Source organism: Capra hircus, chromosome 5 (assembly GCF_001704415.2).
Source record: "Capra hircus breed San Clemente chromosome 5, ASM170441v1, whole genome shotgun sequence".
Lineage (NCBI taxonomy): Eukaryota > Metazoa > Chordata > Mammalia > Artiodactyla > Bovidae > Capra > Capra hircus.
Window position 1 is genome coordinate 113578387 of NC_030812.1, and position 23896 is coordinate 113602282.

Sequence of the window (23896 nt, forward strand, 5' to 3'; positions counted from 1 at the left end):
GGGAACCCCATAAAACAGCTTAATCCCAGGACTTCCCACAAAGTATTAACATAGGTTAACACTGCACCACCTCTGCAGGGTGCAAGGGTTCAGTCCCTGGTTGAGGAACTAATATTCTGCAAGCCTTGCAGTGTGGCCAACAAAACCCCCCCAAAAACAAAAACTGCCTACCCTCACACGGTTAAGGAAACTAAGCTAAGAAGTAAAAGATGCCTGCAAAAATCTAACTCTGCTAATGAGTGGCGAAGCCTGCATTGGGGCTCAGCCATCCCTGGTGGCTCAAACGATAAAGAGTCTGTCTGCAATGCAGGACATCTGGGTTCGATCCCTGGGTCGGGAAGATCCCCTGGAGGAGGAAATGGCAACCCACTTCCGTATTCTTGCCTGGAGAGTTCCATGGACAGAGGAGCCTGGTGGGCTACAGTCCATGAGGCCGCAAAGAGTCGGACACAACTGAAGGGAGTCACACAACAACACGGATCCCATATCACAGCTCACAGCCTGCCCTGCGGGAGCACTGGGCAAGGGGCTGAGAAAGCCAGGACCAGGGACCCCTGCTCAGACCTTTCTTCTCTTTGTTTGGGCACAAGTGTGTCCACTTGCTATCCATGAAACGCAGAGTCACTCTCAGCCCTTCTCCTTTCCCACCTTTATCCGGTTCACACCAGGAGCACAGATGTCCCTGGCAGCTGCCATGATTGTGTGTCTGTGGACTGGAAGAGAAGGCAAAGGCCAGTGGCTGTTGGCAGGACGACTCACCTGGAACCTGCATTCCGAGCCTCTAATTTTAGTCCTAAGAGCAGCTACGCAGCACAGGAGGGCTGGCGGGAGTAGAAGTCCCCGGTAAGGGGCAGGAGTCGTCGAGAGATTGTGGACCCAGCGGACCCTGCCAACAGCCTCCATTTTCCCACCCAGAAATTTCATTTCTGTCCCAGCCCTGAGTGTAGGGTGGGTGTGGAGAGCAGTTAGTCGGGGCAGGCCTGTGAGTTTTGCCCCACCCTCACCCTAACCAAGCCAACATGGTCCAGGACAAACAGAGGGACCAGCCCTTTCCTTGCGCTGGACTTCCATCAATGAAGTGTCTGTGTGAGGTTGCTGTTGGTCCAGGTGGTCACTCCGGTCTGCTCCCACATCCTGGGGTCTGGTCCATAGAGACGAGACAGAATGGCTCACCCTGGGGGTCTGCAGTCCCTGAAGCACCCCAGCCTCAGCCTCTGCTCAGATCCTGGCACGCCCCTCCCCCATACCTCCAGGCACAGGCTCAGCTGGAGCAGGGGATGACTCAGACTTGGGAAACTCTGTGGGTGGGGGGTCATGCATAACCGATGTGTCCAGGCCATAGGTGACATTCGGAATCCTGGCAGCATCTCCACCAGTGGTTTTACAGATGAGGATTACACAGAGGGGGAGGTCTGATCCCAAGGCCCACACTCTACACCCAACATGGGCTTGGTGGAGCCGGGAGGGGGTGCCCCTGTCCACAAAACAGTGGGCGGGATGGCCCAGTAACCTGGCTGCTGGCCGTGCAACTCTGGGCAAAAGCCTAACCTCCCTTTGTGGGCTGCTGTGGGAATTCTCCATGCAGCGCAGTCACAGAGCCCAAGGGGATTCCGGGCACTTCCTAAAGGGTACAAGGAGTAACCCAGGCCTGAGCCTCCGGAACCGCGCGATCCTGCACAGCCCACACCACCCCCCAAGAACCTGTTATGTACAATTTTGACTTAGAAGTGAATTTTTGAAAGGGACCTTCATGTCATTATCATTCGATGAAAAATCTCCACCATTTGCCGTGAACCGAAGACATCATGCAAAAACTTGAAGGAAGTCAAAAACATAAAATTCCATTTAGATCCTGGTGCCTACTGCAAGCTTGCTTCCTCCTGTAAAAATACTGCAAGCTTGCTTCCTTTTGTAAAAAGGTAAATGAATACACGGTCAGAAGGATATTAAGAACCTAAGTGGCGGACTCCCATGGTGGCTCAGTGGATAAGAATCTGCCCACTAACACAGGCCACAGGAGTTACATCCCTGGTCCAGGAAGATTCCACCCGCTGCGGAGCAACTAAGCCCCTGGGTCCCAATGACTGAAACCCAGGCGTCCTGAAAGCCCACGCGCCCCAGCTCCTGAGCCTGAGTGTTGCAACTGCTGAAGCCGGTGTGCCTAGGGACTGCGCGCGCAGAAACCCATGCGCTGCAGTGAAGAGGTCCCCTGGGGCAGCAAAGAAGACACAGGGCTACCGAAATTGAAAAAAATAAATTTTTTTTTAAAATTTAAACAAAGGACGTTAAGGAGGCAGCTGTAACGTTCTAACTGGTTTAAGCGGTGAAAAGGAACCGGCAAAGAAGCGCTCGATCTCCACTGTCGAGGAGCTGCGGGAACTTCCTCCCCCACCCTCACCCGGCGCAGGTCTTCGCTCTCCTCTCCGCCGGGTCCACACCCCTCCCAGCCCCCGGCCTCCAGGGAGGGCGGGGTGGCCGCGCTACCAGCCTTGGGCCGCCGGGAGGCTCGCTCGCGTGGTCCGAGCGGGGCGGGGCCGGGGTCGGTGACGTCGCGCCGGGAATAGCCCGGGCTGCGGCGCCCAGGCCCGTCGGAGAGCCAGGGTGGGCGCCGGGCCAAGCCGGGGCGCGCTCGGACCCCGGCCCCACCGCCCCAACCTGCCGCCGCTATGTACGACCCCGAGAGCGGCTGGAGCCTGTCCTTCGCCGGCTGCGGCTTCCTGGGCTTATACTACATCGGGGTGACCCGCTGCCTGAGCGAGCGCGCCCCGCACCTCCTCCGCCACGCGCGCAAGTTCTTCGGCGCCTCGGCGGGCGCGCTGCACTGCGCCTTTTTCCTCTCCGGGATCCCGCTGGGTAGGTCCCGGGCTCCGCGCCGGGATGGGGCGCGCGCTGGGAGCTGGGGCTGGAAGCGGGCCCTGCGGGGGTAAACCCGGGCTCTCCCCCAAACAGTTGCTTCCTCCAGTGCATCTTTTTTTTGCCCGGCTTCGGGGAGCCCTGAAAGCGGGGCGTGGAAACCCGGAGCGCATCCTCTTCTCAATTCCCTTTTGGCGCCCGGGCTTGGAGGAAGCCCCCTTCTCCACTCCGGGACTGAGAGCCTGGTGGTCTCGGAGCGACGGGGAGGAGGGGGCATCACGGGGTCGGGGGAGCGGAGTTCCCATTTGCCCTGTGTGCGGCCAGGAGGGAGATCTGGGGCTCTGTCCCAGGCAGGGATGGGTACCTTCTTCCCTCTGGGGACTCGAGGGGCTGAGACACCCCCCTCTCCACCGCCCCCGAGGGCCTTTGAACTCCGCCCAACCCTGGGGACTGGGGGGCGCCTGGGTGCCTCTCAGGTAGAAGGCAGCTTGCTGGTTTGGGGTGAAAGGGGGTTGAGGAGAGATGTTTTGGGGAGAGGAGAGGAATTAGCAAAGTTGTCTCCTCTCCTCCTTTCCTGGTGTTTGAGACCCTTTTGGGGACTGGACAGTCCCATCCCATCCTCCCCACCACGTCCCTGCACAGTGCCCTGGGTGTTTGAATCTTGTCCTAGTGAAGGTCTCCGTCCACGTGGGGACTGGAGGACCGAGGCTGGTGGCCAGTGGGCCTGAATTACTAGGGCCTGGCATCCTTGGCCTGTGGTTCTGGCCAGGGAGCAGAGCCTGGAGCGAGTGAGGCTGTTGGCGCCCACACTGGGCGATAGAGCTTCTTTTCACCAGCCCCTGTTTTACTGGGCTTCCTCAACAGTTTACTTTTTGCTCTACCCGTGCTGGGCACTGCCAGCAGGAAGTGACTGTTCCTGGAGGCCAGGAATCCCTTGCCAGTACTCACAGCCCTGCCATTGGATAGGATCAGTGAGCAGACCCTGGGCTGATTGCAAGGTGGGGATTGGGAGAGGCCACGCTGGCAACTGTCTCCATTGAGAGGGAGAGGGGCAAAGAGCAGGAAGCGTGACCTCAGGGGTGACTAGACTGGACACGCAGACAGTCTGCGCAGCTTGGACTTGAGCTGTGATAAAAGCCAACCCTTGTGTCTCCGGCTTGTGACCTGGAGACATCCACACAGTCAAATGTTTCATTGATTCAGATGCACAGACCCCAGCACCAGAAGTCGGCCGACTCCAGCTTGGAGGAGGTTCACAGGTAGAGGACAGGTGTAGTGGGGGGGCTGGGCTTGCAGGGGGAGGCTCGGGACCACCAAGGCCCCCGAAAGGGTCTGGAGGTTTTGGCAAGAACTGCTCCGCAGGGTGTGGGAGCCCTGCTTTTCTGCTTTAACTGCCTCTCTGACTTTGGGGAGCTCCGGGGAGCATTCCCAGGGCCTGTGGCTTGGGCAGGGTTCCTGAGCACACCTCTCAACCAGGGCTGACCTGGAAGGAGAGCCTGGCAGAACCAAGCAGCTCTGTGCAATCGTGTACCTTCTGTCTGGGCTCAAAAGGGCCACATGTGCAGGGAGAGCCCAGTGGAGTCGGAAGTGGGTCAGGGCCTGCTGGCGTGTCCGGGCCCTCTGTGTCCCCACATCCATGGATGACCAGGGCTCGGACTGGCACTGCCTGCCAGGGCAGTGAGTGAGGTCAGGTGGAGCATGAATGGGCCCTGTGTCCACTAGACGGTCTGGCAATTGTAGCATTAGAGGTTAAAAGTGTCTGGTGGCTCAGATGGTAAAGAATCTGCCTGCACTGCAGGAGACCCAGGTTCGATCCCTGGGTGGGGAAGATCCCCTGGAGGAGGGCATGGCAGCCCACTCCAGTATTCTTGCCTGGAGAATCCCCATGGACAGAGGAGCCACGAGGCTGAGTGACTCTTTCCCTTTCCAGAGGTTAAAAGTCAAGTCTCGGGACTTCCTTGGTGGTTCAGTAGCTAAGACTCCATGCTCCCAATGCGGGGGACCCGGGTTCCATCCCTGGTTGGGGAACTAGATCCCACATGTCACAACTAAGCGTTCTCATGCTGCAACTGGGAATTTGCATGCTGCATCGACCCCTGGGTCAGGAAGATCCCCTGCAGAAGGAAATGGTAACCCACTCCAGTATTCTTGCTTGGAAAGTCCCATGGACGGAGAAGCCTGGTAGGCTACAGTCCATGGGGTCACAAAGAGTCGGACACGGCTGAGCAACTTCACACTGGAAGAACTAGCATGCCACAATGACGATCGAAGATCTTCACACCGTGTGCTGCAACTAAGACCTGGTGCAGACAAATAAATAAGAAAATATGTTTTTGAAAGTTAAGTCTAGTTATTTATGACGTGCTTCCTCTGGGCTGACCGTGTACAGATTTTAGTGTACCTAACCTTCTCTGTCTCCAAAATGTAGGTGAGTGTTGTTCCACATTAAAAACATACTGTCTGAGGCTCAGAAGCAGTGATGTAACGTGTTTAAGTTGCTCAGCTAGTAAGCAGTAGAGATGGGATTCAAACTCAGGTCCCACTCTGCGCTTGCTCTCTGCTCCCTGCAGGGTTAGGCCCATCCATGCTCAAGCTCTGATGCTGTGGGTTCCTGGCATCTGGCCTTGATGGAGGGATGAAGAGAGGGCTCCCTGGGCCTCTGGAGGCTCGTTCCTCTGGCCCGGGGGGGGGGGGGGGTGGGTTCAAGAACGGCTCTGACCAACAGGATTATGTGTATCTTTATTTCCTACTTGTTGTGGTTCAGTCACTAAGTTGTGTCTGATTCTTTGCCACCCCATGGACTGCAGCACACCAGGCTTCCCTGTCCTTCAGTATTTCCTGGAATTTGCTCAAATTCATGTCCATTGAATCACATGGAAGAAATAAAAGACATGAGTGAAATGTGTTTTATTTATCCCAGTATAGCCAAAATACTACCATTTTCACATCTAATCAATACAAAACATTATCCATGAGATAGTCAACATTTTTGTTGTTGTTACTGTCGTTCTAAGCCCTTGTGATCCCTTCTGTCTTTTACCCATCAGTGTGGACTAACCACATCTCAGGCTCAGGAACCACCGGCCAGATCAGGCAGCCCAGGCCTACACAAAGCAGAGGGCTGGCAGCTTCCTTGCCATCAGGTTTCTGGTCCCACCTCCAGGGCGGTACATTCCTTTGCATATTTCTCTCTCCACCCCCACCCCTCCCTTCTTCCCCACCCTGCCCACCCCCCACTTCACCCCCAACCCAGACCAGACAGTGCAGATCCTCATGGACCTCGTCCGGAGTGCCAGGAGCCGGAACATCGGGATCCTTCACCCGGCCTTCAGTTTGAGCAAGCACATCCGAGACGGTCTCCGGAGACACCTCCCTGACAACGTCCACCAGCTCGTCTCGGGCAAGATGGTCATCTCGCTTACCAGAGTGTCCGACGGAGAAAACGTGCTGGTGTCGGATTTTCATTCCAAAGATGAAGTCGTGGACGTAAGCGGCTTACCTGGGTGCTGTCCGGTGGGAAGGGCCATTTTGTTTTGGAAGCAACACAGGGAGGGGCTGTTGTAAGCCAGTCTGCCCCATTTTTTACTTAAGATGCAGGAGAGCCTAGCGGGCCGTGATGCTGGTTGGCTTCCTATGCCAGAGTGGTGTAAGCTGTGTGCCTCCAGCGGGCTGGTCCAGAGCATGTGCAAACCTGGGGTGTCCCAGACAGCGTCAGGTTCGAACAGTGTCTCCCTCTCCTTCGCGACTTGGTTTATAACCTCCTGCTCCAGGGACCTTATGTGTGTGGCCCTCCTCCCAACGATGCCTGTTGCTTAATGAGGACCCGCCCAGTGAAGCCCCGCAAGGGTGGGAGCGTGTCTTGGTCACCTCTGTCCCCTGGCTCTAGCACAGAGATCATCGGCGATACCAACATACCCTTTGGGTTGGCTGGTATCTTTTGTGAGAATGCCTTGAGAGTCATTTCACTTAACACGGGTCCATAGGAGCAAGCTGCCTGGCGCATATAACCAGCCAGTGTCGTCTTCTGCTTAACCTTGCTTCCGGGAGCGTTTTCTGGATATCCAGCACCTGCGCATTCCCACAGGAGCCCTTTTCTCTCATTGCACCAGTGTTACGTCATGCTTAATGCTCACTAGCATGGTGAGACGCAGAGCGTGGTCCCCTGGGGACCCACAGCAGCAGTATCTCCTGGGGGTGTTTTAGAACTGCAGGCTCTCGGGTCCCGCCTCCAACCTGCCGATCAGAATCTTAGGGGTGGGGCCCCGAGTCTGTGATTGGCCAAGCTTTCCAGGTGATTCTGATGAGTGTCAGTAATTGCAAAGCCCTGATCTAATCTCCCAGAGAAGGCAATGGCGTTCCACTACAGTACTCTTGCCTGGAAAATCCCATGGACGGAGGAGCCTGGAAGGCAGCAGTCCATGAGGTCGCTGAGGGTCGGACATGGCTTCACTTTCATGCATTGGAGAAGGAAATGGCAACCCACTCCAGTGTTCTTGCCTGGAGAATCCCAGGGACGGGGGAGCCTGGTGGGCTTCCGTCTATGGGGGTCACAAGGAGTCGGATGTGACCTAGCACACAAGCACGCTGAAATAATAAGTGTGGGGGCAGGCTCATCTTCCTCCATTCAGTAAAGCACCTGCTCTGCCAGCAGCGCTTTCAGGCTTATTGCTGTCCTCGCTTGTAGAAGGCTTGTAAAGGCCCAGGGAGTGAAAGGCGCCCGCTCTGGGCCGTGCTGTGGTCTCACTCTCTTTCGTCTTTGCAGGCCCTGTATTGTTCCTCCTACATCCCTCTCGTCTTTGGCTTGATTCCCCCTTCCTTCAGAGGTGTGGTAAGTCCACTTTCAAACTGAGTTTCTGGGAATTCCCTGGTGGTCCAGTGGTTAAGACTTTACACTTTCATTGCCAAGGGCCTGGGTCCATCCCTGGTCCAGGAACTAAGATCTCGTAAGCATCTTAAAAAAAAAAAAAAAAAAAAGGAAGACAAGACACTGGGCTCAGGCACCCTGGACCCCTGAGACCTGTGCCTAAATGAAGAAAGCCTTTTGCCTCTCAGCCTTCAGACAGAGATTCCATAGCTGAACCCCTTCCAAGCTCTCTTGAAGCAAAACCGACTTCATGTGGGATAATTAGCTGCTTACCTGTAACATAAGCTGTTCACATGATCTCCACTTGAGCACCGAAATGGGTGCCCGGTGGCCTACTTAAGAGTGTAAGATGCTCAAGAGTCAATTTACACACTTAAGGTTTTACTCTGAGGAGCTGAGAGTTTCAGTCCTCTCTGCCTCTGACTCTGTCCATGGCTTTGGGCAGAGGCTGCCGACAGGGCTGCAGTTCAACACCCATGTAGACGCATGTGGCTATTCCTGAGCACCGGCTCAGGAGGAAGAGCAGAAGTTGAGGTGTTGGTCCTGCAGGCTCTGGGCTGGATGCTGGGCCGCCTGGCAGCCGCCTTCTAGGGCAGTGGTTGTCAGATAATTCTGTCTCCCTGTCCCAGGACATCTGGCGACATCTGGAGACCGGTTAGGTTGTCACAGCTGTGGGAGAGAAGACGAGACGTCCCCATGTCTCAGCAGGAAGGCACTTCAGAGGCCCTTTCGGTTCACGCTTTAACAGCAGTATGGGCCTCACATTGCAAAGCAACTTGCAGAGGCAGGTTGTGAATAGCCTCACTTATGCCCCGGAGCTTCCGCCAGACAGACACACAGCTGGCCCTATTTACAGATGAGAAAACTGAGGCCTGGAGCCACGAACTGGTCACCTGCGGTTCTCACAGCTCCTGCCAGGCAGATAAATCTAGAATCGAGTGTCTGCTTTAGCCCATGTTAGCTGGGCCACGTTGACATGTTCCTTTCTTTCTTTCTAACATTTATTTGCTGATTTGGCTGTACCAGGTCTCAGTTGCGGTACTCCGGCTCTTCGGTTGGAGCATGCAAACTCTTAGCTGTGGTGTCCCCAGTCTAGGTTCCTGACCAGCTATTGAACCCGGGCCCCCTGTATTGGGAGTGTAGGATCTTAGCCACCGAGCCTCCAGGGAAGTCTTTGGACACATTTCTTAACTCTTAGATTGAATTGCAAACTGGGAGTCAATAATAGTGTGCGGTTGCAGCACCGCCGTGGAAATTACCTGCAATAATGCAGCGAAGCGCCCAGCACAGAGCCTGGCACCCTTAAGTATTAGGTAAATATGGGTTGTTTTGTCATTGTTATTGTCATCTTTGCACTTCCCCTTGGCTGCCCCCGCTGTGGTGCACGCACGGTCATACCCTCAGCGTCCTCAGACAAAACCTGCTGAAAACCAGAGCAGAGTGTTCTTGAGATTCCACTGAGCAAACTCAGAACATTCCTCCAGGACAGTTCAGGCTGGAGGAAAAATCCCACGCGACAGAGGAGTCATTGGACTTTACAATAGACCTTGAGGGGCAGAGGAGGGGCTGTGTGTGTGTATACCAGATGGACTTTGTTGTACAGCAGAAACTAAGACAGCATTGTGAGGCACCTAAACTCCGGTAAACATGAATTTAAAAAAATAAAAAATAATTGAAAAAACAATCGCTTGCTTCCCCCCATCTCAACCTTAACTCAACTTTCCTGACGTTGGGTTCCGAGTCCCTTTCTGCCAGTGAGGGTTTTGATGCTGACGGACAGCAACAATAGAGAAACTAGTCCTGTGTGTGCACACCTAATCGCTTCTGTCCTCAAGGGAGGACGCTCCTGATACCTAAGGCATGCCTGAACATGCCCGATGCTCTCCGGGACTCATTGTAGGCCAAAGTGTGCCCTGGCATTTCGCCCTTCGGAAGGACTGGCTGGGGAAAGCCTCCCAGTTGTGATATTTGAAGGCCCCCCCCACCCCCACCATGGGCACCGACAGCTGGGCTATGATGGTTTGAGCTTCGGGAATCATTCAGGATGTTGGTTTCATAGGTCCAGACCCGATCCAAACTGTAGCAAAACGTGCCTGCCCCAGCCTGGCTTTGGGCACTAGGGTTGTTCAAGGCTATGAGTACATTAATAGGAGGGCTTCCCAGGTGGCTCAGTGATAAAGAACCTGCCTGCCAATGCAGGAGACGCAAGAGTTTGGGTTTGACTCCTGGGTCGGGAAGATCCCCTGAAGTAGGAAATGGCACCCCCATTGCAGATATTCTTGCCTGGAGCATCCCATGGGCCGAGAGGAGCCTGGCGGGCCACAGTCCATGGGGTTGTAAAGAGCTGGACACAACAGAGTGCCTGAGTGCTTACCGTGGAATATGGGGAAATGGATTCTCACAGCACTTACCCCAAATGCACCTTTCCTGTGGGATAAGATGCCATTTTTTAAGAGCGCAGGTCCCAGGTTGCCATGTCATTTAAGTCTCCAGCGCTGGTTCTCATTGCCCAGGTGTGGACAGAGAGTCAGGACCACAGGTTAAGTGTTTCGTCCAAGATTGCTCAAGCAGCAGCGGGCCTCTGGAATCGAACCCGTGACCATCTGTCTCCTTTCGGCCCGGTCTACATCACACCCTGCCCTGAGTGCACGCAGCGCCCCTAGTGGGTGTGAGTTACATGGACTCGCCTGGGGGCGCTCCTGACTGGGCCCGGCCGAGTTACACGGACTCGCCTGGGGGCGCTCCTGACTGGGCCCGGCCACGCGGCCAGGCGCCCGCCTGCGTGTGCCCCTAGACCCGGGCCTCTGTGTGCCTCTAGACCCGGGCCTCTGTGTGCCCCTAGACCCGGGCCTCTGTGTGCCCCTAGACCCGGGCCTCTGTGTGCCCCTAGACCCGGGCCTCTGTGTGCCCCTAGACCCGGGCCTCTGTGTGCCCCTAGACCCGGGCCTCTGTGTGCCTCTAGACCCGGGCCTCTGTGTGCCTCTAGACCCGGGCCTCTGTGTGCCTCTAGACCCGGGCCTCTGTGTGCCCCTAGACCCGGGCCTCTGTGTGCCTCTAGACCCGGCACTGTTCTGGTGCAGTGCACACACTACGCAACAGCACGTGGCAGTCCTGAGTGCCAGCCTGCAGCCTGGCCTGGCACAGAAATGCTCACTGGGGATTTGCTGCAAGAGTTGTTCCAAACGCCCTCTTCTCTCACCAGGTCGGCCTGTGGCTCTGAGAAGTCTCTATCCCTAATCTGAAACACGCAGAAAACTCCAGCCCAGAGCTTCTGACACTGTGTCCTTCTTTTTTTTTTCCCCTTCTCCCTTAAAAGCGATATGTGGATGGAGGAATAAGTGATAACATACCCTTCGCTGATACCAAAACGACCATCACTGTGTCCCCCTTCTATGGGGAGAGTGACATCTGCCCCAGAGTCAAGTCCATGTTCTTTCTTCACGAAGGTTTCACCAAGCTCAACATGTCCTTCTGCACAGAGAACCTCTACCTGTTGTTCCGGTCGCTGTTCCCGCCGGATGGCAAGGTGAGGGGGGCTCTGAGTTCTGGGGGTGCTGTTCTCCCCTTTGCATCCCTCTTTGCCAGGGGACCCAGCAGCTGTTCAGTCTTCCCTGATGGCTCACTGGGTAAAGAGTCTGCCTGCAATGCAGGAGACACGGGAGATGAGGGTTCAATCCCTGAGTTGGGAAGATTCCCCTGAGTCGGGGGAAGGAAACGGCAAGCCACTCCAGTATTCTTGCCTGGAAAATCCCACGGACAGAGGAGCCTGGCAGGCTACAGCCTAAAGGGTCACAAAGAGTCGGACACGACTGAGTGAGCAGAGCAGCAGCTGCTCTCCACACTGACTGGACCAACAGCAACAAACCCCGTCCTTGAAAAGGGACTCAGCTCAGGGCTGCCTCCTGCTGGGCACCGGAATCCCCTGGGGCCATTGAACCAGAGGGGCGGGGGTCGCCACTGAGATCCCACTTCCAGGGGCTATGGCTCAATATGCGCAGCCTGAATCCATCTGCCACTGCAGGAGATGCAAGAGACTCGGGTTTGGTCCCTGGGTTGGTAAGATCCCCTGGAGAAGGAAATGGCAACCCACTCCGGTATTCTTGCCTAGGTTATCCCAAGGCAAATGAGCAAATGAGTTGGACATGACTGATCATAGCGCATCACAGCCTGGGCAGTAGGGTGTTTCTGTGTTTTATTTTTTTAATTATCCCAATGATTCTCTTTTTAAATTAATTACTTTGGCTCCACTGGGTCTTAGTTGTGGCACACAAGGTCCAGTTCCCTGACCAGAGTTTGAAAACCCCTGCCTTGGGCGTGCAGAGCCGGAGCCACCCGACCACCAGGCAAGTCCCCCAATGATTATTGGCAGCCATGGTCAAGAATTACACTGCGTTTGATGGTCTAATCTTTTTTTTTTTCCCCCCAGCTGTGCCTTGAGACTTGTAGGCTCTTGAGGGATTGAACTTGAGTCCTTGGCAGCGAAAGTGTGGAGTCTTAACCACTGGACCACCGGGAAATTCCCCGTTTAATCTGTTTTTTGATTGTCGCTATAGTGTGGTGGACCTTACCACCCTAATATAGTAAGAAAGTTGGTAGAGTCCGCACAGTGACAGCTCTCTGGGGAGAAAGAAGGCCATGCCATACAGGATACGTGACGGCGCGTGCTCACGGGCAGAGAAAAGGCTGGACCTCAGCATCGGGTGCCCGTGTGGTTTGGGTGCAGGGGAGGCAGCCCAACGTCCCACGACAAGCAGATCAGGCCCCGGTATTTGTGAGGATGAAGGCTCATCCAGGGACCAGAGGAACCAGCTCCCGTCATGCTGGGGTGCCAGCCCAGGCTCGTGCGGAGCGGGTGTCGTTTGAGCGGAGTCCTACCAGGAAGCAGGGCTGCCTTCTCCTGGGAGCCCAGAGCCCTGTCTGCATGCGGCGTCAACTCGGAGCTCGGAGGGTTCCTGGCTCGGCACCTGCCGTTTTCGGGTGCTGCTGAACGGAATGGCGCTTAGTGACTGCCTGCGGTTCACATCACGTGGTTTGTCCACAGGTGCTTGGAGAGCTGTGCCTTCAAGGATACGTAGACGCGCTCAGGTTCTTGGAGAAGAACGGTGCGTATGGTGAGGGCAGCAGCTGCGCCCTTTAGGCAAGTTTTCTGTTCAGTCTTGGTCACCAGGGCAGCCGTGCTGGCACCGTCACTCAGTGCTCAGTACAGTCACCGGCCATCTGGCTCGGCCCTGAGAGATAGGAAGTCATTGCCCCCGTTTTACAGATGGAGACATGGAGGCAGCCACGGCCTGCACTCTGGGGAGCAGAGCTGACCCTGCAGAGGCCATAGCCCCGGGGCTCCTTTCCCTCTGCAGTGTCCCTGTCTGCCAGCTGAAGGCAGCTCCTTTGTTTTGCGTTTTGCTTGAACAATTGTGAACTTCAGTTTGATGAAGAAGGAAGAGAAACGGTTTCTGGGTCTCAGGTGAAGCCATCAGGAGAGCTGCCTCCAGCCAGGTGTGGGCCATGCCCACCAGCCCAGCTGTGTTCTGGGGAAAGGTCCTGCCTGGTCTGGGCTGGGGAACTTGGGTTCTTCAAATGTTAGTGTGGAACCAAGCCTTAGTTATGTTTCGAGCTATTTTTCCCTAACGGTTGCTACAGTCACTGATCCTCTGAATTAGTCTTTGTCCTAAACCGAGGAGCTGGTGTGGTTCATGGGACACACATGTATTTATCTGCTCAGAAAGCGCTTCCTGCATACCTTCTGGGTGCTAAGCAATTGGCTGTGTGCTTGGGACTCCACAGTGGATAGACAGATGTAGCCTCTGCCTTCCTGGAGCTTAGTCTTGAGATTGGGGAGGGGGCCAGGTACATAAATAGGAGGCTGACAGAGGGCTCAGTGCCCAGCAGGAACATACAGGACGCTGTAGGTTCAGCTGGGGTTCAGTTAGGGGAAGGGGGGTGGGGTTCTACAAGGCAGGGGAAAGCAGGGCTCCTGGGAGGATGCGAATCCGCAGTGATGCTTTGAGGGTGCCCAGGCATGTTCTAGGCATGGGGGGTGTGAGCATGAATGCTGCAGACAGGTAGTCTGTTCGAGGTGGAAAGAGGCGTGTGTCATGAATGGTGGGGGTGGGGGACAGAGGAACAGATAAGAGGGGGGCAGGAATGGGGGTGAATGGAAAGAGGGGCAAGGCTGGGCCTCGTGGAGGTGGAGAGGGGCTTGCATCTCACAGCCATAGGGAGCCAGGGAGGGCTGCTGACCCAGGGGTGAGGGCAGGCAGAGGGAGCTTTGCCAGGGCCCCTGGCTGCAGTACAGAGAGGGTGAGGCCAACATCCTCTGTCAAGGTGGCCACCATGGGCTTGGCTGGGGTCACGGCAGCAAGGGTGGTAGACGGGGCCCGAGGGGACAGGACTTGGAGACGACCGACCAGAGATTCCTGAGGAGGAGGATTCGGGGATGAAGTCCTGCCCCTGGCTTCTGTGGCTGGGACTGGAGCAGAGGGCGGTGCTCATGGTTTGGGCCCTTGGGAGGGCACGGGTACTGCAGGAAAGCTCGAGATCCCCATGTGTGGTGCCCTGGGACAGATTTAGGTGGTTAGGCAGGAGGCACTGGGCCTTCCCAGATCACGCTCGTGGTAAAAAGCCCCCTGGCCAATGCGAGAGTTGCGGGAGACACAGGTTTGTTCCCTGGGTCAGAAAGACCCCCTGGAGGAGGGCCTGGCAACCCACTCCAGTATTCTTGCCTGGAGAATCTCCATGGACAGAGGAGCCTGGCGGGCTACAGTCCACAGGGTCTCAGAGTTGGACACGAATGAAGTGACTTAGCATGCATGTACACAGAAGGCATAGTGATGTCAGCGTTCGAGGTTCTAGAAAGCAGGTCTGGACTGGGATTGAAATTTGGGAGCCACCTGGGAATAAAAGACAACGAGGGACCCTATAGAAGTTGCTAGGTGACTTTGGGCAAGCTCCTTCTCTCTCTGAGCCTCTGTTTCCACATCTGTAGCAAGAGGAGTTTGGAGTAAATGATGCCGACTGATTCTTAATAATTCTAAATCCTGGCGTGGGGCTGGACGCTTGCAGCATGGGTGCTGGGTTTGCGTTTAAGGATCTAAGCCAGGTTCTTCCTCAGTCAACCTGGCTTCCTTGGGGTTCAGCAGAGGATGCATGGGGGCGGGACAGGTGTTCCCTGGAAACAGATTCTCTGACACATTCCTAAGAGAGAATAAGTCCCCGGAGGCTGAGCTGTGTGTCTGTCAGAGGCTGGATAGATGCAAGGGAGTCGAAGTGGGAGGTGTAGCTTGGGAGTGAGGCGGGGGGCATGCAGGGCCAGCCCCTGGGCTTTTAACCCGAGGTTGGAAGCGAGAGGTGAGCGGGGGGAGGTGTGGGCATCCAAGTCTACCCGTCCCACTGTCCCCACCCAGTGTGAGAGCAGGAATCACCCACTGGGATCAGCCCCTGAGCCCTGGCACCCAGGGCAGGGCCGGCACACACTCCCCGATCTGTGGCTTCTTCTCAAGGTCGTGTGATGGAAGGGTGCCATCTTTGACGTCAGACCCGGGTTCGAATATCACTCTGCCGCCTGTCGGCTGTGTGACTTTAGGCAAATCACTTCGCTTCTCTGGGCTTCTGATTCCTCGGCATTTAGCTTGGAGCAGCTGCGTGGCTGCTGCAGGGCCTGGAACACTGGGCTTCACCAGTGGTTCAGCTGTTATAAATCGTCCTTTCCTCTGAACCTCATGAATCCACATGTGGCTGTAGAGCCCACGTGGCCGGTGCATGACGGAGCCAGCTGCCCGCCTCATCCGTCCAGCTTCAAAGGCCCACACCGCGCTCTCCCTGTTAGGAGTGGTGGTCCCTGTTCGAGGTGGAGCAGGGGGGATCCCAGGAGGATTACTCCCAGGTGGATCCCCGCTGGGTACTAATAACAGGCCTGTTCGCTTCCTCTAACTGGGTGGACAGGGTGGCTGGGCAAGTAGTGGCCCTGCTGCCTGAGATCGCCTGATGGGTTGTGTTTCTGTGCCCTTCACAGGCATCCGTGACGGGCCTCATCCGTGCCTGAGCGCGTCCCCGGCAGAGTCGGAGCCCGGGAGCCTGGAGGCTTTTCCGGGCGTGGCCACCTGGGAGGCGGGGCCTGAGCCTGTCGAGCTGCTGGACCACGTGCGCCTCAGCGTGCTGTCCTGGGACGAGAGCGTCCTGGAGACCCTGTCGCCCAAGCTCATCATGGGTACTGGCTCTGGGGGCGGGGAGGGGGAGCACAGAGGCGGTGGTGGTCAGTGACCCTTTCAGAGGAGGAAGGACGGCTTCCCCGTGAGCTGTGACGGTCGAGCTGCGCTGCTCGGGAAGACACAGGGCAGAGTGACCAGCGCAGGTCGGTCGGGACCCCCACCTCCGCGCATGGACCTCCCATCCCCCTGGGTCCTTGCTCTGTCTCCCTTCCCATGCGGCCATGCCAGAGGGAAACAAACTCCAGCTGAGTTTTTATTTTATTTATTTATTTATTTACTTTTAACACCAGAAACATTTTATATTGGGGTGGAGCTGATTAACAGTGTCGGGATAGTTTCAGGTGAACAGGGAAGGAACTCAGCCATACAGGCATCCATTCTCTCTCGAACCTTCCTGCCATCCAGGCTGGCACATAACATTGCAGCTGGGTTTTTTGTTTTTTATTTAATTCATTTTTGGTTGCACTGGGTTTTCGTTCCGTCTAGTCAAAGCAATGGTTTTTCCAGGAGTCATGCATGGATGTGAGAGTTGGGACTATAAAGAAAGCTGAGCGCAGAAGAATTGCTGCTTTTGAACTGTGGTGTTGGAGAAGACTCTTGAGAGTCTCCTTGGACTGCAAGGAGATCCAACCAGTCCATCCCAAAGGAGATCAGTCCTGAATACTCATTGGAAGGACTGATGCTGAAGCTGAAACTCCAATACTTTGGCTACCTGATATGAAGAGCTGACTCACTGGAAAAGACCCTGATGCTGGGAAAGATTGAAGGCAGGAGGAGAAGGGGATGACAGAGGATGAGATGATTGGATGGCATCACCGACTCAATGGACACGAGTCTGAGCAAGCTCTGGGAGTTGGCAATGGACAGGGAGGCCTGGCATCCTGCAGTCCATGGGGTCACAGAGTCAGACACGACTGAGCGACTGGACTGAACTGGGTCTTTGTTGCTGTCCCTGAGCGAGCAGGGGCTGTTCTTGGTTGTGGTGCCCAGGTTCCTCGTTTCGGGGGCTTCTCCAGGGCATGGGCTCCGTCATTGCACCGCAAGGGCTCAGTAGGTGTGGCACACAGGCTTAGCTGCTCCCCAGCATATGGAATTCTCCTGGACCAGGGATAGAAGCCATGTCCCCTGCACTGGCAGGAGGCTCCTTATCCACTGCACCACCAGGGAGGTCCTCTAGCTGACTTTTGAGTTAACCTGCTGTGCTCTCTGCTCGAAAGTCCAAACACATTGGGTTTCGAGGGGGACTCCTAGGGGTGGCCTCTTCTTTGACGATGCTGTTTGCGTCTGTCCTCCCATCTCAAAGCCTTCTCTCTCTTGAGGAGCCCCTCCTAACTTCTTCCTCCTCCCCAAACCACAGTTTTGAACCTTCACTGAAGGTGATGTATTTTATCATGTCATCACAAACTATCTGATGGACAGATGAGTGCACCATCCAGTTTCCAGTCAGGCTTTTGGGGAAAACTCAAAGCTGGCTCACTGGAAAAGCCCCTGATGCTGGGAAAGATTGAGGGCAGGAGGAGAAAAGGGTGACAGAGGATGAGACGGTTGGATGGCGTCACTGACTCGATGCAAATGAGTTTGAGAAAACTCCGGGAGATGGTGAAGGACAGGGAAGCCTGGCGTGCTGCAGTCCACAGGGTCACAAAGAGTCGGACAGAACTGAACAGCTGAATAAAACAAAGATGAAAGGGATGCTGTTTCTGGCCTCAGGTACTAATGTCCTAGGAATCACACTGACCAGCAGCTACTCAGGTTATTGTGATCTGAGGCATCGTGAGGTCATCACAAAGGGAAAATAGAAGGCTAGGGGTTCCAGGTGGAAGAGTGGAATCCAATTGCAGATGCAAAGAAAAGCTCATGAAGCCTGGGCTGGGGAGATCTGAGACATTTGTGTCTGCCTCCAAAAGTAATTTAAAGTAGTGGTGAAGTGGGATTTCCATTCTGGAAGACTCAGTGCAGTGGCTAAGACTCAATGCAGCTCTCCAAGCAGGGGGCCCAGGTTCAATCCCTGGTCCAGGAACTGGATACCACATGCCACAGCTAAGATTCAGCAGAGCCAAATAAATTTAATAAATAAATAAATAAAGTAGTGATGTAGTAGTGAAAGCTGCTCAGTTGCGTCCAACTCTTTGTGACCCCATGGATTGTAGCCCAGCAGATGCCTCTGTCCATGAACTTCTCCAGGCGAGAATACTGGAGCGGGTTGCCATTCCCTTCTCCAGGGAGTCAGTTTAAAGGAGACTCTTTAAAAGGGCTTCCCTGGTGGCTCAGAGGGTAAAGCGTCTGCCTGCAGTGCAAGAGACCTGGGTTCGATTCCTGGGTCAGGAAGATCCCCTGGAGAAGGAAATGGCAACCCATTCCAGCATTCTTGCCTGGAAAATCCCATGGTCGGAGTAGCCTGATAGGTTACAGTCCATGGGGTCGCAAAGAGTTGGACATGACTAAGAGACTTCACTTCACTTTAACAGGGATCTTGTGTCCTGTTGGTGATCCAAGGGCTGTGGAGGCACATCCCACATCTGACCTCATTTGTGATAGCTTCTGATTCCTTCCCTGGTGACTCAGATGGTAAAGGACCCACCTGCAATGTGGGAGACCTGGCTTCAATCCCTGGGTTGGGAAGATTCCCCTGGAGAACGGAACAGCTGCCCACTCCAGTATTCTGGCCTGGAGAATCCCATGAACAGAGGAGCCCGGCAGGCTACAGTCCATGGAGTCACAAAGAGTGGGACACGACTGCGAAATTTTCACTTTCACTTTTTCACTTTCTGATTGCTTAGCTGCCAGGATTGGTAGGATTTATAGAAATTCCAGGCACCAGCTGGGGAAGGTGGCTTGGTTTTTACGCTGGTGGGAAACAGACCTCCAACTTGTGTTTTTCAGCACTGAGGAAGGCAGTCAGAAGCCAAGATGGGTACATAGACAAGATTTGCAACTTCTTACCAGTTAAGATCCTGTCCTATGTGATGCTGCCCTGCACGCTGCCCGTGGAGTCTACCATTGCTGTGGTCCAGAGGTGAACGCTTTCCGTGGCTTTCTGGCTTCCTCTCGGGGCTGGGGGGTAGGGTGAGGATTCAGTGAGTGGAGTCACACTGGGGGCTCAGTGCAGAGCCTGGGTCCTGACACGTCTGGGTGGAGCTCACAGTCTGCGTGGAACACCCTGGAAAGGTGCCTGGTTGGCGAGCCCCTGGCCACCCCAGCCCCTTTCTCATTGCTCCTGCAGGTTTGTCCCTTCTTGTAGGTCTATGTTTTTGGGAGGGAGGGGGATTTATTCCTAGTGTGTTGGAAGGATCCCGAGGCTTACAGTGTGTGGCTGCTGGATTCCTGGGCATTTGTTTTCCCTCCATTTTCTTCAGATTTTCTTTAGTGTTTATTTTCTTTTCAGCAACTTAGTCAGTATGTCTTTCAGTCTGTCTGTTTAAAAGTCCCAAAGTGAAAGTGAAGGTCGCTCAGTCATGTCCGATTCTTTGCGACCCCATGGACTACAGTCCATGGAATTCTCCAGGCCAAGAATAATGGAGTAAGTAGCCTTTCCCTTCTCCAGGGGATCTTCCCAACCCAGGGATCAAACTGCGGTCTCCTGCACTGCAGGCAGATTCTTTACCAGCTGAGCTATGGGGGAAGCCCTTAAAAGTCCCAGCCGTCCTTCAAAATCCCGCTCAGTTCTTGGGCTCTGCCGGACCTCCCAGATCACTCCACAGCGCTGACAGTCAGTTACCTGCCTTGCCCTGGGAGGAGGGCTGGCTGCTCTGGCATATTTTTTCCTTCTTTTCCTTTTGTTTTAAAAAAGTAGTTTGATGACTTCTTTTATTTGTTTATTGTGGTCATGCTTGGTTTTCAGACCAGGATGCATGTCAGCTTCTCCAGTTGTGGTGAGCGGGCTTAGTTGCCCTGTAGCATATGTGATCTTAGTTCCCTGACCAGGAATCGAACCCTCGTCCCCTGCAATGGAGGGCAGATTCTTTACCACTGGACCACCAGGGAAGTCCCTTGACATTTCTTTTTTATTTTTAACACCAGAAACATTTTTATGGGGGTATAGTCAATTAACAATGTTGTGATAGTTTTGGGTGAACAGTGAAGGAACTCAGCCATACATATACACATATCCATTCTCCCCCATAACCCCCTCCCAAGCAGGCTGGCGCATAACACTGAGTATTCCATGTGGTATACAGTAGGTTTTTCTTCTTTCTTTCTTTCTGTTTTTAATGCAGGAGACCCAGATTTGATTCCTGGGTTGGGAAGATCCCCTGGAGGAGGGAATGGAAACCCACTCCAGCATTCTTACTTGGAGAATCCCAGGGACAGAGGCTCCAGTCCCTGGGGTTGCAAAGAGTCAGACACGGCTGGGCAACTAACAGTTTCACTTTAAAAACATTTCTTTATTTCTGGCTGTGCTGGGTCTTCACTGCCGCACGGGCTTTTCTCTAGTTGCGGAGAGGGAGGGCTGCTCTCCGGTTGCAGTGCGTGGCTTCTCATTGCAGCGACTCCTCTAGTTGCTGAGCACAGGCTCTCGGGCACGTGGGCTTCAGCAGTCACAGTTCCCGGGGTCTAGAGCGCAGGCTCAGCAGTTGTGGCGCATGGGCTTAGTTGCCCCTCAGTGTGTGGGACTTCCTGGAGCAGAGCTCGAACTCATGCTTCCTGCGTTGGCAGGCGGGCTCTGCCTCTGAGCCACCAGGGAAGTCGGCCGCTGACATTTCTTGAAGCCCGAGACGTGGGGTCCTTTTTGTGTCTGGGGTCTTGGAAGCCTGGAGAGCAGAGGTCAGGCCTCCTTGGCAGCTTCCTCTGCGGGCATGCATGTGGCCGAGCACCTTCGATATGGGTGCAGGGGGTGGTGTTTCAACCAGAAGATGCTGTGCAGGGGGTGGTGTTTCAACCAGAAGATGCTGTGTCAGGGTCCTTGTTGCCCTGGAGGAGCGGGGTCTTGGAAGACCCAGGCCTTTTATCTCCATGCAAGTCCCTTGAGCTTTCCTGAATCCAAAGTGGCCTCATTTTGATCTGGGGCTTTTAGCTGAGCTTGCCTTGCGGAATTTATCAGCTTGGGGTTAGAAGTGGCCCTGGCAGTACCTGCACGATGGCAGTGTCGTCAGGTGTCTGCCTTCAGGTGGGTTTCCTCTGGTCCTTTTTGCTGTGGCCTGTCTTCACCCACGTACGAGGTGTGCGTCTCTGCGTTTCCTTCCTGCAGACTGGTGACGTGGCTTCCAGACATGCCCAGCGACATCCAGTGGCTGTGGTGGGTCACCTCCCATGTGTGTTCTCAAGCCATGGTGCGTCTGCTCCCCGCCTCCAGGTAAGTGATTTGCTTGTGGGTCTGGGGGTCCACTAGGCACCCTCTCATCTGCTCAGGCCTCACGTGCCATGCTAGGAATGTCATCAGGTCCCAGAGAGGAGGCAGGGACCGTGTCCCCTGGTGCCAGAGGCCCTGCCTTACAGGAGGCAGCTGAGCCCATCAGAGGTCCCATGGTGCCTGCTGGAAGCTAGTGACCAAGACTCATCTGCAGAGGGTGTGCTGAAGCCCTGGGAGGTATGTCCATGGAGCGTAATTTTTTAAAAAGTTATTTAGCTGGGCCAGGTCCTAGTTTCAGCACGTGGGATCTTGAGTTGTGGCATGTGGGGTCTAGTTCCCTGACCAGGGATTGAACTCCGGCCCCCTGCACTGGGATCACGGAGTCTTAGCCACTGGACAGCCAGGGAAGTCCCCCACTGAGCCCATTTTGATGGCAGAGGAGGGAGGAGCTGGCTGATGGAGCAGGGGCAGGGCCAGTGGACAGGTAGCATTGGTTTGCCTGAAGGGAGTGGCTCTGGGTACTGGTAGCACGGGGAGGGGGTGAGGCAGGGAGAGATGGGCAGGGCCCCTCTGTGTGTGTGTCTGTGTGTGAATGTGTGTGCATCTGTTAATGCAAATTCCCGTCTGACTGTAGACTCCCTGAATCCCGGTCTCTTGGGCGGGAACCCAGCCACCTGCATTGTTAACATGGTCCGGGTACTGCTGCTACCACTTCCTGAATCCTGAAAACTAATGAAGAGCAAGAAGGGCCTGGTTCCAGTCATGATTCTGGGATTTTTTGTCCTGAAAGTCGTGGACCTTGGCTTCCTCCCCTGTTCACTGGGGCTGATCCTCCTCACCTCATTAGGTGTCTGCGAGGCTTTAGGGAGCCCCCAGCTCAGTCCTGACACATGGCAGGTGCTTGGGAGACAAGCCCTCCAGTTTTTCTAGTAACAGACATGGAAGGTTTAAAGTAGGGATGGAGGGGTCTGGCTTGCGCTGGGAAAATGACAGTAGAGGCCTTGCGGAGGCCGGATCCCCAGAGAGGGCAGAACTGGCCCAGCGAGGGGAAGGGCTTGCTCTCCAGAGAAACTGGAGGACTGAGTGCTGTCCGCAGGCTCCAGGTCTGAAGGAAGATAGCAGCTGCGAGGCGCTGCTGAGCTCTAGGCTGGTCGGCAGGCAGGAGCAGGGGGTGGGGGGGATGGCGGTGTGGCTGCAGAAGGCCACCCAGGCGGGTGAGCTGGTGTGTGTGTGGGTGACCGATGGGCTCCTCTGGGCCTGTGCATGTCCATTGGGAGGTATCCAGGTGGCTGGGAGGGCCACAGGTTTGGAGGCCTGGGATGGTGATGTCAGCCCAGTACGGGGATGGGGGACCCGAGGAGGCGGTGGACTTGGGCTGGGCCACCCTGCAGACCTCAGACCATCATCCCCACTGACACTGCAGACCAGAGCGGCAGGTCAGCGGCTGAGTCAGAATTTTTCGTTTGTTTCAGATCCCAAATCCCAGCAAGCGGCCAACGGCCTTCCTCCACAAACCAGAACACCGTGGGTGACCGCCAGGCTCTCTGCTCCTCCATGGACCTGGACGCCCGCCCTGTGGACGTCCCGCAGAGGCCAGAGCTGACACCTGTGATGTACGCAGAATGACCTCCGTGCTGAGTTTGTAGTGTCCTGAAACCAAAGGCAATCTTTCTGTCTTACAAAGAGCTTGGAAGCTACTCTTGGTGTGCGTGGTGGGTGCAGAGCTTGGGGATACCCAGGATATGCGTCTCTGAGTATCGTTGGCTCGGCTGGGAAACTGCACAAGGGTGACCGGCGTGGGGGAGTCTGTGACTGACTTGTTGCCCACTCAGCTATCCCAAGGCAGGCTCCTAGGGTGACTGGTGTTTGGATCAGGGACCTTGCGGCGGGGAGCTGGGCTGCCCTTTGTGCAGTTTTGGGGGTTGTGGGAAGGATTGTGGTCCCATCTCTCTGTACAGAAAGCAGTCAGTGTCAGGCGAGGTGGGGTGCCATCCTCCCAAGGACACCCCTGGTTTTGGGGGGCATTATAAGGTAGTAACTTACTTGCACTCTGGTACATCTTGCTGCTGCTGCTGCTAAGTCGCTTCAGTCGTGTCTGACTCTGTGTGACCGCATAGACGGCAGCCCACTAGGCTCCTCTGTCCCTGGGATTTTCCAGGCAAGAATACTGGAGTGGGTTGCCATTTCCTTCTCCAATGCATGGAAGTGAAAAGTGAAAGTGAAGTTGCTCAGTCGTGCCCGACTCTTAGCGACCCCATGGACTGCAGCCTACCAGGCTCCTCCATCCATGGGATTTTCCAGGCAAGAGTACTGACCTATCCTAAATATTTGGTGGAGTTATAAACATAACTCTTGGCAGGCACTGAGAGAGGGCCTCCGAGGGCAGACAGACAGAACCCACAATCACAGACAATAGGCCAATCTGATCACATGGACCACAGCCTTGTCTAACTCAGTGAAACTAAGCCATGCCCTGTGGGGCTACCCAAGATGGGCGGGTCATGGTGGAGAGGTCTGACAGAATGTAATCCACTGGAGAAGGGAATGGCGAACCACTTCAGTATTCTTGACTTGAGAGCCCCATGAACAGCATGGAAAGGCAAACAGTTGGACACTGAAAGATGAAACCCCCAGGTCAGTAGGTGCCCAATATGCTACTGGAGATCAGTGGAGAAATAACTCCAG

General features: G+C 55.1%; 1 protein-coding gene across 1 annotated transcript; it reads left to right on the top strand.

Annotated features, from left to right (window-relative positions):
* PNPLA3 (patatin like phospholipase domain containing 3) lies at positions 2516–23353 on the top strand. The gene is given in 10 exon segments (XM_005709739.3): positions 2516–2853; positions 6107–6339; positions 7616–7681; positions 11034–11243; positions 12759–12819; positions 15726–15920; positions 18805–18937; positions 21110–21214; positions 22684–22741; positions 22743–23353. Coding segments are annotated over 10 exon segments (1320 nt in total). The 5' UTR covers positions 2516–2666; the 3' UTR covers positions 22815–23353.